This window comes from Bos mutus, chromosome 8 (genome assembly GCF_027580195.1).
Source record: "Bos mutus isolate GX-2022 chromosome 8, NWIPB_WYAK_1.1, whole genome shotgun sequence".
In the NCBI taxonomy this organism is placed as follows: domain Eukaryota; kingdom Metazoa; phylum Chordata; class Mammalia; order Artiodactyla; family Bovidae; genus Bos; species Bos mutus.
Genome location: NC_091624.1, coordinates 85,385,878 through 85,406,645, shown reverse-complemented (window position 1 = coordinate 85,406,645; position 20,768 = coordinate 85,385,878). Strand labels below are relative to the sequence as shown.

Below are 20,768 nucleotides of genomic sequence, written 5' to 3'. Positions count from 1 at the left end.
TCTCTAGTTTTTAACTTTTGGAGGAACTGCCAGACTGTTTTTGACAGGGGTGGCATCATTGTACATTCCTACCAGCAATGTACAAGGGTTCTAATTTCTCCACATCCTCACCAATGCCTGCTATTCTCCTCCTTTTTGATTACAGCCATCCTCCTGGGTATGAGGTAGTATCTCATTTTGGTTTTTGGTTCGCATCTCCCTAAAGGCTAATGATGCTGAGCATATTTACATGTGCCTAATGGCTATCTGTATATATTGTTGTAGAAATGGCTATGAATAGTCCTGAAGGTCTGTTTCTTTTCTCTTGTTGTTGAGTTGTAAGAGTTTGAAATGTGTTCTTAAATGGTTAGATTTCACTGAGAAATGCCAGACAGAAGGCTTGGGTGAACTGTGAAGTCCCTGAATGAAAAACTGTGAGTCCCTGAATGATGTTACCTACTAAATGTGAGTCCCTGACATGTTACCTACTAAATTTTTTACGGCTTCAGACACTGACATCTTCTGTCTACCAAATCTGATCTACCCCTTTTGTTCCCTAAAACTCTTAAAGGTATCATCATCTTTCTCCTCATATAAGGTATTAAACTCATCTCTCTTTGGCTTCTGCTTTCTCACCCCTTCATTTAATCTCAGTCCGGCTATGTGATTCAGAGACTACAAAATGGGTCATATCTATCTCGTCCTTCCTATTTTTTATGGTGAGGACACATGCAAGCCCCTACTGGCTTTGTCTAGACTGCCTTCTTGCTCCTAGTCTCTTCTCCCTCTAAACCATCCTATACATTGATCTTGTGCAGCTTTCTAATGCACAACTCTGACTGCATCCCCTTCCTGTTCAAAGGTTTCCATAGTTTAGTCTCAGCCAACTTTTCTTGTTTCTTTTTTTCCTCCCACTTCCTAAAATACAGAGAAAACTAATTTTGGAAGGTTTTTCCACCCTATTATGATCATTAATTTGCTTTTTTGTCTCTGCCATTAACTGTAAGTTTTAAAAGATGTAATAATGCAGAAGAGGAATTAATACAAGTAACTCTTCAAAGAAATTAAAAGGCAGCTGTGTCATAGAAAATGAAAGTAGATATAAGAATGACTTTTTTCCAGTATGACTCTTACTACTAGAAATCTGTAAGGACAAAAGTTCGTGCTGATAAAGATCAAATACTTAAAATTACCAATTGTATCAAGACCACTTGATGGAAGGACATACCTTTGCACTCTGTGTTAAATATAGATAAGTTAAGGCTCTAGACCTTTTAATTCTCACTCACTCCTGGCTAACAGTATCAGAAAGTATTACATTTTTGTCCAGGTCCATATTGTCACATGGTATCTCAGTTCAGTTCAGTAGCTCATTCGTGTCTGACTCTTTGCGACCCCATGAATTGCAGCATGCCAGGCTTCCCTATCCATCACCAATGGCCGGAGTTCACCCAAACTCTTGTCCATTGAGTTGGTGATGCCAACCAGCCATCTCATCCTCTGTCGTCCCCTTCTCCTCCTGCCCCCAATCCCTCCCAGCATCAGAGTCTTTTCTAATGAGTCAACTCTTCGCATCAGGTGGCCAAAGTACTGGAGTTTCAGCTTTAGCATCAGTCCTTCCAAAGAACACCCAGGACTGATCTCCTTTAGAATGGACTGGTTGGATCTCCTTGAGTCCAAGGAACTCTCAACAGTCTTCTCCAACACCACAGTTCAAAAGCATCAATTCTTTGGCACTCAGCTTTCTTCACAGTTCAATTCTCACATCCATACATGACCACTAGAAAAACCATAGCCTTGACTAGACGGACCTTTGTTGGCAAAGTAATGTCTCTGCTTTTGAATATGCTATCTAGGTTGGTCATAACTTTCCTTCCAAGAGTAAGCACCTTTTAATTTCATGGCTGCAATCACCATCTGCAGTGATTTTGGAGCCCCAAAAAATAAAGTCTGACACTGTTTCCACTGTTTCCCCATCTATTTCCCATGAAGTGATGGGACCAGACGCCATGATCTTAGTTTTCTGAATGTTGAGTTTTAAGCCAGTTTTTTCACTCTCCTCTTTCACCTTCATCAAGAGGCTTTTTAGTTCCTCTTCACTTTCTGCCATAAGGGTGGTGTCATCTGCATATCTAAGGTTATTGATATTTCTCCCGGCAATCTGGATTCCAGCTTGTGCTTCTTCCAACCCAGCACTTCTCATGATGTACTCTGCATATAAGTTAAATAAGCAGGGTGACAATATACAGCCTTGACATACTCCTTTTCCTATTTGGAACCAGTCTGTTGTTCCATGTCCAGTTCTAACTGTTGCTTCCTGACCTGCATATAGGTTTCTCAAGAGGCAGGTCAGGTGGTCTGGTATTTCCATCTCTTTCAGAATTTTCCACAGTTTATTGTGATCCAAACAGTCAAAGGCTTTGGCATAGTCAATAAAGCAGAAATAGAAGTTTTCCTGGAACTCTCTTGTTTTTACCATGATCCAGCAGATGTTGGCAATTTGATCTCTGGTTCCTCTGCCTTTTCTAAAACCAGCTTGAACATCTGGAAGTTCATGGTTCACGTATTGCTGAAGCCTGGCTTGCAGAATTTTGAGCATTACTTTACTAGCGTGTGAGATGAGTGCAATTGTGCAGTAGTTTGAGCATTCCTTGGCATTGCCTTTCTTTGGGATTGAAATGAAAACTGACCTTTTCCAGTCCTGTGGCCACTGCTGAGTTTTCCAAATTTGCTGGCATATTGAGTGCAGCATTTTCACAGCATCATCTTCCAGGATTTCAAATAGCTCAACTGGAATTCCATCACCTCCACTATCTTTGTTTGTAGTGATGCTTCCTAAGGCCCACTTAAGTTCACATTCCAGGATGTCTGGCTCTAGGTGAGTGATCACACCATCGTGATTATCTTGGTCGTGAAGATCTTTTTTGCACAGTTCTTCTGTGTATTCTTGCCACCTCTTCTTAATATCTTCTGCTTCTGTTAGGTCCATACCATTTCTGTCCTTTATCGAGCCCATCTTTATGAAAAGGCAAAATGATAGGATACTGAAAGAGGAACTCCCCAGGCCGGTACGTGCCCAATATGCTACTGGAGATCAGTGGAGAAATAACTCCAGAAAGAATGAAGGGATGGAGCCAAAGCAAAAACAATACCCAGTTGTGGATGTGACTGGTGATAGAAGCAAGGTCTGATGTTGCAAAGAGCAATAATGCATAGGAACCTGGAATGTTAGGTCCATGAATCAAGGCAGATTGGAAGTAGTCAAACAGGAGATGGCAAGAGTGAACGTCAACATTCTAGGAATCAGCGAACTAAAATGGACTGGAATGGGTGAATTTAACTCAGATGACCATTATGTCTACTACTGTGGGCAGGAATCCCTTAGAAGAAATGGAGTAGCCATCATGGTCAACAAAAGAGTCTGAAATGCAGTACTTGGATGCAATCTCAAAAACGACAGAATGATCTCTGTTCGTTTCCAAGGCAAACCATTCAATATCACAGTAATCCAAGTCTATGCCCCAACCAGTAACGCTGAAGAAGCTGAAGTTGAACAGTTCTATGAAGACCTACAAGACCTTTTAGAACTAACACCCAAAAAAGATGTCCTTTTCATTATAGGGGACTAGAATGCAAAAGTAGAAAGTCAATAAACACCTGGGGTAACAGGCAAATTTGGCCTTGGAATATAGAATGAAGCAGGGCAAAGGCTAATAGAGTTTTGCCAAGAGAATGCACTGGTCATAGCAAACACCCTCTTCCAACAACACAAGAGAAGACTCTATACATGGACATTACCGGATGGTCAACACCAAAATCAGACTGATTATATTCTTCGCAGCCAAAGATGGAGAAGCTCTATACAGTCAACAAAAACAAGACCGGGAGCTGACTGTGGCTCAGATCATGAACTCCTTATTGCCAAATTCAGACTTAAACTGAAGAAAGTAGGGAAAACCACTAGACCATTCAGGTATGACCTAAATCAAATTCCTTATGATTATACAGTGGAAGTGAGAAATAGATTTAAGGGACTAGATCTGATAGAGTGCCTGATGAACTATGGACTGAGGTTCATGACATTGTACAGGAGACAGGGATCAAGACCATCCCCATGGAAAAGAAATGCATAAAAGCAAAATGGCTGTCTGGGGAGGGCTTACAAATAGCTGTGAAAAGAAGAGAAGCGAAAAGCAAAGGAGAAAAGGAAAGATATAAGCATCTGAATGCAGAGTTCCAAAGAATAGCAAGGAGAGATAAGAAAGCCTTCCTCAGCAATCAATGCAAAGAAGTAGAAGAAAACAACAGAATGAGAAAGACTAGAGATCTCTTCAAGAAAATCAGAGATACCAAGGGAACATTTCATGCAAAGATGGGCTTGATAAAGGACAGAAATGGTCACATGGTAGAAAAGTTTTTATTTTGCGGTAATTATTTTATCAATATAAATTTTTCAAATCAAGGCAGAAAAAGTTTTTTTTAACAGAAAACAATTCTTTCGCCTAATCCTAATAAGAAAAGATAAAACCTCAGAGCCAGATTCACTCCTATAATGTCAGAATTCTATTATATACAGCACTCAACACAGAGGGAGTACATAAAAGGGAAGTTTTCTTATAATTTAATCTTCAAAGTATTTTAATAATCAAATATCAATGTTGAATTAATTTGGAATTTTTCAGGGAATGCACTCAATTACTCCACAGCTTCAAGATCACATAACCTCAGGTTCAGGGAGCTGTATGGCATAAACTAAACAAAATGAATGAATGAACATATTTACACTTTTACCCACAAAACCCTGTGAGCATAACTTAGACTCTCAAAAACTCATGGACAAAGAAAACCTTTTCTAAAATTCAGGACAAATATAATTGCTAGAATTGAGAGAGAAGAAGTAGGCTTAAAAAAAAGATGTTTTCTATTTTATAGATTTTTCTCTTGGGCATAATTATAAAGTGACATTCAAGTGCAACCAGTGAAGTCCCTACTTTTTTTCCTTACAGAATTCAAAGACATCAGCAAAACCACCTATGTCAGTAATAAAAATAAAAGTCTTTGACTTTTTAAATGTTATCATACTGTCACAGTGAAATAAAATTAGCTTGACAAATGCTTTAAAGGCACATGGTGCAGTTCATTATGTATAACAGCAACAGCAGCAGTTTCCCAGTGTTCATAGAGGCTGCTCCATTAAATTCACCTCCAGTCAATAATTAGGAGTCCACAAATAAACCTGGGCAATTAAATCAATACTGCCAGGCAATTATATTCCAGAGTCCAGGCTCACTGGCACAAAAAGGCATTATATTAAACTGCAGTATTAAGTAGTCTAATGCCATTTTCAACAGGACTTTTTTACACTAACTGGACAGAATAAGGATACACCCAGATAATGTAGAATGCACATATGTATATCTACATGTGCAGATGTGGTATCAATAGAGCTTTAGTAACATTTAATAAAGATTTATACATATGGATTTATGATTTCTGTGTTCATAATTGATGATAACACTTCTATATCAAAAGGTCATACTTACATGTTGAATGTTTAAAAAATCCATTAAAAGCATATTTTTATAACATTCTAGTTAAAAAAAAATAACCCATATCAATCATTACTGAACTCCTTTGATGTGCCAGGTACTGGGCTGAGTGCTGGGAATGCAACATGACTGAGAAATGGCTTTTCTTCTCAAAAGCTAGAAGGCTTGCCCAGCACCTGCATGTCTGCACTTAAACAACTTGAAGCAAAAAAGTGCCCATCACCTTCTGTTACTATAGATAGTAACAGTCATAGTATTTCCAGATAATGTTTCAAAAATATAAAAAATGGGTACTAAGGATATGAATAGTTCACGTATTATTTACTTATTCTTGCTTTTCCAAAAACCCATATACTGCACTCACAAAACAAGAATTTTTTTAAAATATTTTGAGAAATACATTTTAGCTGTTTTGAATCAAGTTCATTTTTGAAATCAACAATAATTAGGTTGAGCAAAAAGAACCATAATGAAGAAGTTGTAGAATACATTACATGCTGTCAGTGATATCAGAACAAAAGCCGGCTATGACTAGAAAAGCAGGGCTCTCACCTGCCAATAAACTGCCCTGATCACTTACAAGAGGGGCACATCCCAACAGACTATATGTGTATTAAAAAAATACTTGAAAGAGAAGAAAAAGTATCACACAGGTCACAGCAGCAGTCTCAATAGACCCCTCAGGGATTTCCACTCGTCTTGGCCTTGTCATCCTCTATGCAGCTTTCCACTCGGCCCAGAAAATGTCGATAGGAAAATGTTTGAGGGGCCTCTGGTGGAAATTTTTTCATTCTTTCTGCATTGACAGGATGCCAAATCAATATTTACTTCCCACTAACAAGCTGCTCGAGGTCTCAGTAGAAAATATTGTAGAGAATGCGGGAAGACACAGTAATAAACAGCTGTCTGGCTGTGAGGAAAACATGAATTGACTGGAAACAGGGCCACAGTAAAAGGTCACTGAAACCCATGAACTCCTCAGGTGTCCATATCAACTACTAACTTTAAAGACACATAATAAAGAATCTCTGTTCCTAAGAGAGCTGAGAGAATGGATCCTTTTCAGTCTAGCAAGCATAGACGTTGACTCAATAATTTAATTAATGCATTTGCTAAGACCCGTGTTGGCTCTTTCCCAAGGCACTTGCTTCATTTGTTAAGTCCAGAAGTACAAATAGAGGGTTAACTTTCCTGTCTGCCTATTGGAATACTTCTTTACCTAACAGAAGTAAGCAATGTGTAAGTGTTTCCAAAATTTTAGGCATCTAGTAATAAAAAATAAGCTTGGAATTTTTATCTGCAACTTTTAATAAATGAAGTGGAAAAGTGAAATACCTGTCCTTCAAGAAGTTTCCGAATGTACAACAGCCATTCTTTGTCATTTTCGGCCTCGGTTTTCGTCCTTTCAATTTCCTAGAGGAAAAAATAAAAACACTGTAGTTAATTTCATTTATATGAACTTGATCATACTGTTAGAGAAATACTGATAGAATTGGATTCAACAGAGAGTAGCCTGTCCTTTCAAAATGGAGAATATTCAAATCAATGCTCAATATCTCCATTCATGTGGAATATCAAGCTATATATCTGTATTTCATAATTCAGGAATATTTTATTTCTGTATTCATGGTGGAGCTCAAGGTATGGACTGAAGTGGAAGAGAAAGTGATTAAAACAGAGTGAAAAAGAAGATGGAGCCATAGAAAAGAATCATTTACAAGTGACCCTCAGAAGATGATATAAAACCTTATACTCAAAAATCAGACTTGTCAGTAGATAACTAAGGGGTAATTGTTACAATTACAACTTGTCAGTAGATAACTAAGACAAAAGAGGACAGGCATAGGTTCTGGTGTATTTAAATGCTTACTTATTTAAAATGTCCAACAGCTAACTGATAGGCAAGGGACACTCCAACTTAAAGTACTGTAGGTCACTAAGTATTTTCAATGCCTCAATTATCAAAGTGAAATATTCTGAAAGTATAATGTATTCACATATGCAACTGAATTGACTATTCGGTTAAAATCACGATTCAGTTTGCAAAAAAAAGAAAAATGTACTTTTCAAAAAGAGAAGGGTTTGGGAAACTAACATTTGTTGAAATTTACTGTATGCCAGGTATCAGGCAAGGTACTTTGCATAGGCTGTCATAGTTTTTTACATGAATTTACAAGGGTTGGATATAGCTTAACACATATAATTCAGGTGGTTTGGGCTCTACTTGGGTAAGTCACTCAACTCTTTAGACATCTGAAAGATGCAGGCATCAGTCCAAACAAGCTCAGATCTATAATGAAATCTAGTAAATATATCCAGGTGTGTGCAATAAGCCCTCATGGAACTGCGTTTTTTCCAGGAGGACTTCCATTTAAGGTTGTATGGTACACATGTTTTGGTGCTGGGCACCCCTGGCTCCATACTGCTTCCTCCCAGAGGCCAGGGTGTCATTTCTTCACAGAAATGTGCCAGCTACTTTGGGACTAACAAGAGATATCCTTTACTAATTCATATACTCAATGGGGACAACTTTTTCTAATTTTTCTAATCAAAGGGAGTGCTTTTTTTTTTTTAAACTTGTAAGCCCAAGAAAGGGCATGTTTAAAGACCACATAAAGGCAGAGGCCGTGTCTTCCAGAATATGTATCTGCAACACACACACACACACAAACACACAAGGGATTTTGCTATGTCTGCTTGTTTTAAAACTTTTAGGCAACGGTGGAAGACCTTAATATTTTGTTAGGTTTCTTCTTTATCCATCAAGTTTCAGTTAAATGTCTATAATAAGAGATAGTTAACAGCCTTGCCACAGATACTGTTATTTCCTGTGTGGTTTATATTTGATACTGTATTTCATAACGCTCTTGGACTTCAAAGTTCAGAATTCACAGACATTGTGGCCTAGCTGCTGAAAAGAGGAAACCGATCATTCACTATCCGATTTACTCATAGGATGAAAATAATCACTATAGGATTCCTTTGACCTCCTTTCTAAGAATTCTTGGCAGTTTAAAAACCTTTGCAAGTTGTAGATCTGCTCTACTTGAGAAATGTTTTGAGACGCTGACGGGGGAGGGGTGCTAAAGGATGTTCTCCTGCAAACACTGAAGTCGATCATTTTATTTATTCACTGAGCAAATATTTATAGGGAAGCTATGAGTGCCATCATCTCTTTGCTCTTTCTAAACAATAAAAAAAATCTAATATTTAATGTATCAAATTTCAGAAACTTAACAGCAGAACAGGACTGAGTATCTTCCACAGGTTTCACAGAAGACTGTGTATGAAGTTCTGCTGTTGATGAGGTAATAAACCATCAAAAATGCAGTGCCCTCCTCAGAAGGTACAGAAATGCTACTGCAGACTTATAAGGTATATGCATATAAATTCACTCAGGCAGGATTTTACCCACTGTAAAGCAATAAATACCTTTTTAACTTAATCAACAATAATTTTAAATCTAACTAAAAAACCCAATATATTTACTACTTTTAAAAAATCTCATATAGGAGGAAAACCCCTCAAATCAATCATGATCCAGCTAACTAACTTCTTCAAATGGCCTTAATTAAAAATAATAGCTTATAAGATATATGATTAACTAAAGAATATGGAAGAGACAGGGAAAGATAACTGATCTGAATAACAAGCAAGCAGTTTTAAGGTTATATGTACTGGCTTACTTCTATATTACACAGTTAAATTTCTCTAAAGGTTTTTTGAGTTAATACTCTTGATGTATCTTTCATTGGTATATTAATAATCTTGCCTTCATGAATATTATCTTAAAGATGAAATTCTAAGAACTATAAAACAAATGAAAATATATATTTAACAATCAATGTAAAAACTCCTATATTAATAAATATTTAAATGATCTTACCGCTTCATCTTCTGTGTCCAGTATTTCCTCTAGGTCCGATCGTGAAATGTTCAGGATAGAAGCTGCCAAGGTCTGGGCTTTATGGGTTGAGGTTTTACAAGCATCCCTGTTTTTCTGCATCTTTTTAAGCTCTCTGATTTGTCGCCTAATCAAATGGACATCATTTTGTAACTCTCTGACCAAGGCCTGCAACATATTGGAAGACATATGGGCTCATATGGAAGTAATAAATGAAGAGAAAGCAGTCATAACACAAAAAATGTGAAGATACTAGCAAATCATTTTTTATTAGGATTATTCTGATTTTATTTATATTGGAGCAAAATGGATTGCTCTTTACTTTTTGTCAGGGCACAATAAAAGCTCTCTTAAATGATCACTTAACCAACTTGCTGATTAAACAAATTGCTCCAGTCCCTCTTTCAGATTCGCCAACTGCTATCTTGGTGAATACTTGCAGCAGGCAGGTTAATTAGTATCACGCCAGAGCACAACTCTCCCACCAGTTGAGCTGATGCCAACTGTCCGATGTATTTATTCCTAAGTGTGTATATCAGTTGTAACAGGTTAGTTACATAATTGATTTAATTATTGCATAAACTAATGAAATATAATGGCAGAAAAATGTTGTTTCTATTAAAACTGAACTAGAAATCTTTGAAAGGATTTGATAAGGACAGTTGGGTAAAACTGCAATTAAATTATGTGTGGGCAAGATGACAATAAAGTATTGACAAAAATCATAAAAATCTAGGCTTACATCCACAAGAGTGTTTAATTTCTCCCTCTGAGAACACATGCTTATGCGTGCATAAGAAAAAAGGCAGCTCTTACTCCGGGTGAACAGAGTTCTGGAGTCCGATGCTTGGCTTTGTGGGCTGAGAGCAGCTAGCTAGATGTTTGGGTAGATTTCAATCTTTTGCCAGCCTAAGCAATGTTGCAGTAAATAATGGTGCTTGTATATATATTTTGCATCCCTACAATATATTCCTGGAAGTGAATTTGCTGGACCAAAGGATGTGTTTAACTGTAATTTTGAAAGCTGTTGTTTAATTCTCCCTCTATCCAAGATTGTACCAATTTATACCCACACAAAGAACATATGAAAGTACTTGTTTCTCCATATCACTGGCAAAACACCAATCGGGTTTTCAGGGTAGTTTTTTACTTTTTACCACTGTATTTTAAAGTTTCATTTCTCTTATTAAAAATAAAATTGAGCATCAGCCTTAACAAATAATTTTTTTTCTTTTGTCTTTTATCTATTTTGCAAAGAGTTGACTCATTGGAAAAGACTGATGCTGGGAGGGATTGGGGGCAGGAGGAGAAGGGGACGACAGAGGATGAGATGGCTGGATGGCATCACTGACTCGATGGACGTGAGTCTCAGTGAACTCCAGGAGTTGGTGATGGACAGGGAGGCCTGGCGTGCTGCGATTCATGGGGTCGCAAAGAGTTGGACACGACCGAGCGACTGATCTGATCTGATCTATTTTTCTTAGTGATTTATAGGGATTATTTGTACTTTAGGGAAATTATATGTTGAGGATTTCTAATTTTTTTCATACTTTTTCTTTTGACAGTAATTACAGTATTTTATGCAAAGGAAAAATATTTTTCAAAAAAATTTTAACATGCTAAATGAATCTATTCCCATATAACTTTTGAATTTGGTGTGATACTTTAAAAAACATTCTCCACAATTTATATATATATGTATATATATAAAAAGTATATATATATATGTGTGTGTGTTTTTCAAACCATGATTTTTTTCTGCCACTTGTAAGATTTTGCAGTTATAAGTGTGTTGTCCATTTGTAATCCTCTAGAAAATTATTATATAAAATCATAGTTGTCTCATCACCACCTAGTAAATAGTCCATATCTTCCCCATTGATTTCATGCATGTTTAGATCAGGTTCTGAACTTTGTATTCTGTTCCATCTGTCTTATTGGTGAAGCTTTATAGTATATTTTAATTAGTGAAGCTTTGTCATAAATGTAATCCAATAGGGGTATCTCCTTTCAATTACCCTTTTTTTCAGATTTTTCTTGTTAATTTTTGATTGTTTGTTTTCCATATAAACTTCAGATTGAGCTTGTCTAAACATTCTTTGGAGAAGGCAATGGCACCCCACTCCAGTACCCTTGCCTGGAAAATCCATGGATGGAGAAGCCTGGTAGGCTGCAGTCCATGGGGTCACTAAGAGTTGGACACGACTGAAGCGACTTAGCAGCAGCAGCAAACATTCTTACTGGTATTTTATTTAAATCACGTTAAATTTTATTCAATCATGTTCACATTTTAGAATGTTGATTCTTCCTAATCAAAGACCATGGTAGTCCCTTCCAGTTAGTTAAGTCTTTATTTGTGTTTCTGGGGATTATTTAAAGGTTTTCTCTTTATAGATCTGTTTATTCCCTGGCCTCTTACTTTTTGTAGGGGCTGATTCTAGTACCTATTGTTGCTTGTAGACATAAAGATTGTTAATATATAAATTTGCTGAAATTTCTTATTTATTATAAGAGTTTTGCAGCTGATTCGTCTTTAGCTTCCAGAAATTACATCATATCTGCAAATACTGATAATTTTATCTCCTATTTAAGCCTTTTTTTTGGTCATGCTCTTCAGCTTATGGAATGTGGTTCTTAGTTCTCCAACCAGGGATTGAACCCAGGCCCTTGGCAGTGAGAGCATGGAGTCCTAACCACTGTATCATCAGGGATACAGTGAACAGCAGAACATTAAAAAATAATATACCACACTAAGTGGAGTTTATTCCACAGATGCAAGGATAATTCAATACTAAGAAAATTATTAAGAATCCTATTAATAGATTTATGATGAAAAATCATATGTTAGTTTATGTGGATGCTAAAATGGATTTAAGACAATCTGGTTTCCATTTTTGTAAGAAAATTTTATTTTATAAAATTCCATTTTATTTTCCAATTTTTATACCTCCATTTTCTTTTTTATTGAGTTGATTATTAACTTCTTTCTGAATAATATTAAATAGTAATATTGATGGACAAATTGTTCCTGATTTCAGTAGGAATCTAACTCTTAGGAAATACTATGCCAGATTTTGGGTTGAGAGCTGTATTTTAATATAACAAAAAATAAGTACTAATATAAAATATATAATGTAGTTTTACACAGTTAACTATCTACATATTTTAATTTCTTACAAAAATGGAAACCAGATTGTCTTAAATCCATTTTAGCATCCATATAAACTATCATATGATTTTTCATCATAAATCTATTAATAGGATTCTTAATAATTTTCTTAGTATTGAATTATCCTTGCATCTGTGGAATAAACTCCACTTAGTGTGGTATGTTATTTTTTGATGTTCTGCTAAACTCATTTGCTGATATTTCATCTGGAATGTCTACATTAATAAGAGATTGATTTGTTTCAATTTTGTGCAACCTTCCAAAAATATTTGGAAGGTATTTTCTCTTTCCATGTTCTTCAGTAGTTTTAATGAAATTGAATCTGTCTGCTCTTTACTGACATTGTAGCACTCGCCTGAATTTGGCATAGTATTTATTGTATGGAAAGATACCTTCTTGGCAATTTCTTTTAATTTTCCATTTGTTCTAGAGGGACTTTTGGTACATTATAATTTTCCTAAAAATTTGTACCTTTCAGAAAGTAGAATATATAAAGAAATTCTACTTTTCAACATTAATTCAGATTTTTCTTTGTGGTGTGTCACGGGTGGGAATGCCTGAAAACATACACACTCTGAGATGGAGATTTATGTGGGAGAGGGTACTTAGGAGCAATACCTACAGAGCCTCGGAGATGAGACAGCCTTTCAGAGTTGTCTCATCTTTATTTTTTCCCCCTTATATATGACATGAACATTTTTCTTGGCTATTATTTTTTTGAGTCCAGAAACTTTACTAGACCACAGAACATATACAGGGTATGACATGTTAGACATGTCATGTTAGACATGACATCAAATTTTCCGTGGTTCATGTTATGTTCGTGGAAGTCTTTATTTTTGAAAATTATTTTTGGATTATAGCTTCAATATTTGTTCTGTTCCATCATTTCTTTTCTTCTTTCAAGAGTCCAATTATACATATGTTGAATCTCTGTAACTCGCTTAATAAATCCTTTTTTCCCCAATATTTTTTTAACTGAAGTATAGTTAGAATGAAATAGTGTACACTTTAAGTGTTTAGTTCAATGAGCTTTGATAGCTATATACTTCTATGTCATTTTTGCTATCATAAATATGTACTGAATGTTGCCAAATGATTTTTAGGGAATATTTGATTATACTGATTTTGCTTTTTTTTTTAGAACTGTTGAATCAAGCTTTCTTTCCTAGAATTGTATCAACTTATTCATGGTGTAAATTATTTTCACACAATGCTTGATTTGATTAACTAATATGCAGTTGAGAATTTTTACATTGATGTTCATGATGAAATACTGACCTGTACTTCTGTTTTCTTACAATGTTTTGTCAGGTTTTGGTTTTAAGGTTGTGCTGGTTACATAAAATGAACTGGGACTTATTTTCTTCTCTGCCATTTTCTGAAATAATTTCTGTAAGATGGTGCTATATTTTTCCTGAAAGTTTGCTCAGTGAAACCCTCTGGATCTGGAGATAGTACATGTGTTTTTGTGTGTGAAGGCTTTAGGTTTTTCAAAAAATCCAATTTCTTTAACTAATAAAGAGCTACTCATATTTTCAATTCAATCTCCTGTTAGTTTTTGTGATGAAAGAAGTCAATTCCTAATAGTTCTGACCATTTCTCTTGGTAGTTTAGTAGGGACTCAGGGCAGTTTAGAAGCTACACTGAGTCAGTCAGAGGAAAGAGCAAAGGGTTTGGCTGATGTCCACACTCTTGTAGACAATGCTCAGCCTTGGGTCCCTAGTGTGCAGACATGGTGGGGATGGGGCCCTTCCTTCTTTTGGAGTGCATTCTGTCACACATTCAGCTTGCTGGCTTAGGCAGACCTCTCTGCCAGAAACTTGGCCACAGTAAATACCAAATATTTATACTCAGTGTTTGCTAAGGAATAAAGGAAGCTCTGGGGCTGTGTTCATTCTACAAGTTGTCTGTCTCTCAGCTTTACCCCCAAAAACCTGAAGCTATCTAAAATGTGATGCTAGTGGTGTATGACTGTGAAGCCACTATAGGACAGGTAAGAGGTACTTTTTTGAAAAGTTGTCCATTTCACCTGAATTGTCAAATTTATTGTCATAAACTCATTCATATAATTTCCTTGTTACTTATGTTTCTGTAGTGATATCCTGTCTTTTATTCCTGATATTGGTAATTTGTATTTTTAACCATTTTCTTCTTTATTCTTGGGCTTTATATCAATGTAAAATAGATACCTGTGGGTTATTTGAGGTATATACCTAAGCTTATATTGTTTTCTAAACTGAAAGCAATTTTTCCAAGGCCGTTATTGACTACTTTCCCTTACACTGATCTGAAATGAAAAATACAAACTTTATGCTCTAAATTCCCTTAGATGGGCTTGTTTTTGTAACTCTTTCTGTTCCAATGCTCTATGGATCTATTCCTGCACTTAATCATGCCATTTTATTTATACAGCTTTATAGCCTGTTTTGATGTTTGCTAGGAAAAATTTTCCTCTCTCCTTCCCATTCTTCTCCTTCTTCAGCCATCTTCATCCTCTTTCTTTCAGTTATATTTCTGGAACCAGTTTGTATCCTGGACAGCACTGACATATACATCAGATATGGAATGAATTCTCACATTTAACAATATTATTTCTTCACATTCATAAAACAGTATATCTTTCCATTTATTTAGTTCTGTTTTATGTCATTCAGTGTTTTATAGCTCACTTTATAGGTTGCTTGCATTTCTTGAAAGGTTTATTCCTGGGTATTTAATACTTTCTTTTTATCACTATAAATACAAATTTACAAATAGTACTCTAAATATACTATTACTTGTAAAGTCTACTTTATTTTATATGCTGACTTTGTTCTGAAATTATTGCTGAATTATCTGTTTAATAGTTCGACTGGATTCTCTTGAATTTCCTAGGTCCATAAATATGTCATTGACAATCACAGTTCAGTTGTACATGTTCAGTTTATTTTGGAAAAGGAGCTGTTTTACAGTTTATGGATTTTTAAAAATTTTTATAAAAGCAATTTTAAAATTTACTTTGAGTTTTTTTGTTTTTTTTCTCCTAGCATTTTGAGTTGAAAGTTAAATTTTGGCTGAATTTTGAAGGTTTTGGTATTTCATTATAGCTCACTTTGAAACAGTTCATAAACTCACTTTTTATTTTCTCCTTAACCCCAAAATCATATAGATGGGTTTGGAATTTCTAAGTGGACAGAAACATTTGGCTGATTATTTGCTAAAATCATAGTTACATTATACTCTACTCAGGGTACATTGCCTAAAAATGATTTTTGCTTTTTTCGAACTTGAACTTTGTAGATTTAGATGTTAAGTAATTTCTGTGAATGTTCCACATGGGTTTGAAAAGAAAAGAGCCTTGCTTACATTTTCTCTATTTGGATTGTTTATTTCTGAGTATAACACAGATTAAATACACTAGAAAACAGTAAATACCTTTGTGGATTTGTGGATTCTTTGATTTCCATTTGTAGTTTCACCAAATTTTGCTTAATGTTGCCAGGTACATAAAAATTCATGAATTTTATATCTTCTTTACAAATTATGCATTTTTATCAATATGAAATTGCTTGCTTTACCCTTATTAATTTTTTTCCCTTAATTTGTCTCCAAATAATATTGCTGTATCTTCTTTTCTTTTAGCATTTAGCTGGAATATATTCAATTGTGTGCTGGTAATCAAGCTCTTGCAGGGGATGGGTATGATTTGTAATGTTTGCCAATTTCTATGGTGTTAGGTACTTACACATGATTGATTTCAAACAAATAACATGAACGAGATGCTGGGAAGAGATAAGCAAAATTGATTCTCCCAGGCTAACTGCAGGATATCATAATTTTATTCTTAATATTTTTTTTGGCTTTTGGTATCATGTTTTAGGTGCATATTTTTCAGAATCTCATAGTCTCTGTTTTTTTTTTTTTCTTTTTTTTAAATACATTTCAACTTCATTATATATACTATGACTATTGGTATGTTTGGATCATCCTTATCCTTTTTATTTACCATGCTTCTTATTAACTGTTCCTCTCCTTTGTTCTATCTTTCCTTCCTCTCTTCCTCGCATTCTTCTTCCTGGTTTGTATTGAATTGATGGAGATTTTAAATTTTTTAAATTTCCTCTAATTCTTTGAAAATTAAATGCTTGATTCCTATTCTTGTGGTCAACTTTAAAACTCCTGAACATATATTTAAAATTATTTAAGTAAACTTGATTAATTTAATATAATAAAATCAATATTATATTCTGAATCAATATCTAGAGTTTCTCATCCTCTGTATGTTCCACCAGAACAAAAAAGAAACATCCCTTACAATCACCCCCTCACAACTTCTGGTACTATAATCACTAACATCAAGTTATTTAGATTTAATTGTAGGAGTCTTTGTTTTCCATTGTTTCTTATGTTCTAAAGATTGACAAGAGTCCCATCTGGGCAGAAAGACCTGAAGAAGTGAAGAGGTAAGCTATTTTATCAATAATATACAGAGGAAAGAGCAAAGACTTTGAAGAAAAAAAACATGGCTTGGGGAACACATGTATGCCTGTGGCGGATTCATTTTGATATTTAGCAAAACTAATACAATTATTTAAAGTTTAAAAATAAAATAAAATTAAAAAATAAAATAAAAAAATCATTAAAAAAAAAAAAAACATGGCTTGCAGTATTCAAAGAACAGCAAGAAAGTCAGTATGGTTAAAGAGGGATAAATGAGGTGACATGTAGTAAAAAGTCTTAGAAGTAGCAACAAGACTAATCATGGAAGCCTCATAGCAATGTTGCCATTAGCTGGCTGAAAGCAACATGGGTATATTTGGGGAAAATGTCTGTATTATTAAAAAATGTTATTTTGCTGAAATATACTTCATGATGCTCAAATATTCTTCCTCCCTTCCAAACTATACCTTTCAGATACATAGTAGAGTCTCACTGCACTAAGTTCATTGAAATTTTACTTCCCCCACTTATATCCAGGTTAAGATTTTGTTTTCATATGATCACACTTGCCTTTGTTTCTATGCTGGTGCTCTGCCTGTTTTCAGCTCTGGGTGTTACTTCCATCTGGATTGTATTTTTACTTCCCTTCCATCCACTGCAAAATTGCTTTCTCTTACCAGTTTAAAATCTGCTCAGCTCTTCTCTAAGCACTTCCAAATTGTGTAAAAGTCTTTAAATACTCCAATGTTAAAAACATTAGAAGCTTAAAAATGTTTTACTCTATTTGCATCAGTTGAACAATGGTCCTTGGCTATCACTGGTCAAGGTAAGTAAAAACACTGTACCATACAAAATAAGCATTCAACAAATATTAAATGAATTTATAAAAGTTTATGTCAGCCTCCTTAAACTTCTTGAAATATCATGAGCTAGGAATTATCTCAATATTTGATCATATTTTCAAAATAAGAGTACTTTCTTGGATGTATATCCCAACTTAAAGTCACTATATTTTTCAACATTTCAATATGATTTATTGTAAGCAGTCAGCAATAGTGTTAGAGTGAAACAAGTTATTTCATTCCAGTCTTATTAGATCTAGCTTTCCAGTCTTTATTAAGGAGTCTTGATCTGTGTTAGCTAACTATAAAAATTTTTGAGTTTCATTGAATCATAATGAAGTGATTAGATTTTCAGTAGGATTTTAGATTACTGTGATGAAGGTTATAATTGGCTCTTCAAGCACCATGGAGTCACCCCTACAATCATAGTTTCTTGGAGAAATGTCTTTTCTAACAGCTTAAATCATTTTTATTAAGATATAACTTACATATTTTAAATTTCACTCAATGTATTTTTATTAAAAGCTTTTCTTCAAAAATGCTATAATTTACCCTTTTAATATAATGATAGGACTGAAAGAGTTAATTCAAATTGGATTTTAAATATCATAATTGAGAAGTCACATCACCAAAGTGGTACCAGCCTCCATCCCCCCACAAATATCAACAATTAGACATTCACAAACTAAAATAGCTCTGGAAGGGCTCAGGAGTCCACTTAAGAAATTTCAGCAACACCATGAAGCAAAAAAAGAGAGAATAACTCCATACAAAGAAAAGGAAGGACAGCTTCATTGTGCCTGCATCATCCCATCCCCCAGGGCAGCACTGCTCAGGGCCAGTGGAGAACTCCAGGGTTCAAGGGGCTCCCTCACTGGGAAAGGAAGAATGAGGTGAGCAACCAACTTCCCCAGTTTTTCACATCACAGCATGAAAGATCACTTCAGCTTCACCCTACCCCGAGACTGACAAAGTCAAGACATATAGGGACAGGCTGGAAAAATAAAGAACAGCCGGGGCTCCCAATATCAGCTACACAGCAGAAGCAGCTGTGGTTCACGGTAACCAACTCTGTGTAGGATCCCAACAGATTTCACCACTGAAGAAACCAATGCCTAGGATGGCTGTCACGGACCCCCTGCAGATTTCAACACTGTACTTCCCCCCACAGGATTCCACTGTCACAAATGCCACCTGACAGTCCCTCCCTGACCCTAACTGGACCCTGCAATCTGCACTGGAAGCCAGCTTAGCCTTTGCACTGCACAAGTGCAAGATGCCAGCCTACACCCCTGCAGTGACAGATGTGCATGCATTTGGAGCTAACCTCTTCAACTGCCAACGGTCTGCCACCGGCCTCTAATGATCTGCGAGTGCCTGTGGTGAGACTCTATGGCCACAGGACTGTATGTCAACCGCGAAGGCCCCCACGGCTGTGTGTGGGCCCAGACCTGGCCCTGTCTCCTCTCTCTGGCTTGCACTGCTGGGTTTAGCTGCAGTGAGCCCCTCCACCTGAGCACCTGTACACCAACACCCAACTCCTGTCACTGGCCTCCACTGTCATGTGGGACCATTAAGCAAAAACAAACAAACAAACAAAACTCAAAAAAAATCTAACTTTGTAATTCAATGAATTAGAAAAAGAACAAAGTAAACCCAAAGTTAGTAGAGGAAGGAAATAACAAAGAGCAGAGTGGAAATAAATAGAGACAAAAAGAGAACAGAAAAGATCAGTGAAACTAAGAACTAGTTTTTAAGAGACAAACTAAATTTCTACCTACATTTGGAGCTAACCTCTTCAACTGAGGACCTCTTGCCAATGGTCTGCCTCTGGCCTCTAATGATCTAAATTCTATCTAAATTTCTATCTACATGGATAAATTTCTATCTACATTTACCAAGAAAAAGAGAGTACTCAAATTAAGAAAATTAGTATAGAGAGATGGGATGGGGAGGAAGATGGGAGGAAGGCTCAAAAGGGAGGGGATATATGTATACCTATGGCTGATTCATGTTGAGGTTTGATAGAAAACAACAAAATTCTGTAAAGTAACTATCATTCCATTAAAACAAATAAATTTTAAAAGAGAAAATTAGAAACGAAAGAGAAGATATTACAACTGACATTACAGAAATACAAAGAATCATAAGAGGATACTATGAACAATTATATGCCAACAAATTGGACAACCTAGAAGAAATGGATAAATTCCTAGAATATACAATCTACCAAGACTGAATCACAAAGTAACAGAAAAACTGAACAGATCAATGAGTAAGGCGATTGAATCAGCAATCAAACACTTTCCAATAAAGAAAAGCCCATGACCTGATGGCTTCACTGGTGAATTCTACCTAAAACAAAATAATGTCAATTCTTCTAAAGCTCTTCCAAAGAATGTAAAAGGAAAGACCACTTTCAAACTCATTTTAAGAGGTCAGCATTAACCTGATACCAAAGACAGATAAGGACAGTACAAGAAAAGAAACCCATAGGCCAATACCCCTGATGAATATAGATGTAAAACCTCTGAACAAAATACTAACAAACTGAATTTAACAACACATTAAAAGGACCACACACCATGGTCAAGTGGGATTTATCCCTGGAATGCAAGAATAAGTCAACCTACACAAATCAATAAATGTAATATACTACATTAAAAGAATGAAGATAAAAATCATACAATCATCTCAATAAATGCAAAAAAAGTACTGGACAAAATTTAACATTCTTTCATGATAAACTCCCCACAAACTGAGTATAGAAGGAACACATTGTACATAACAAAAGCCATATAATACAAAACCAAACTAACATCACACTCAACAATGAAAAGCTGAAAGCTTTCCATCCAAGATCAGAAACAAGAGAAAGGTGACCATCCTCACCACTTCTTTTC

At 35.5% G+C, this 20,768-nt stretch overlaps 1 protein-coding gene across 5 annotated transcripts in view; it reads right to left on the bottom strand.

Moving 5' to 3' along the window:
* The window catches only part of CNTLN (centlein), a 357,018-nt gene that overhangs the window by 8,530 nt on the left and 327,720 nt on the right, over positions 1-20,768 (bottom strand). For all 5 annotated transcript variants that reach the window (XM_070375943.1, XM_070375940.1, XM_070375942.1 and 2 more), the window contains 2 exons: positions 9,415-9,600; positions 6,864-6,941 (listed from right to left, as the gene is read on the bottom strand). In XM_070375943.1, the coding sequence (XP_070232044.1) occupies positions 6,864-6,941; positions 9,415-9,600 (264 nt within the window). The remainder of the gene's footprint in view (positions 1-6,863; positions 6,942-9,414; positions 9,601-20,768) is intronic.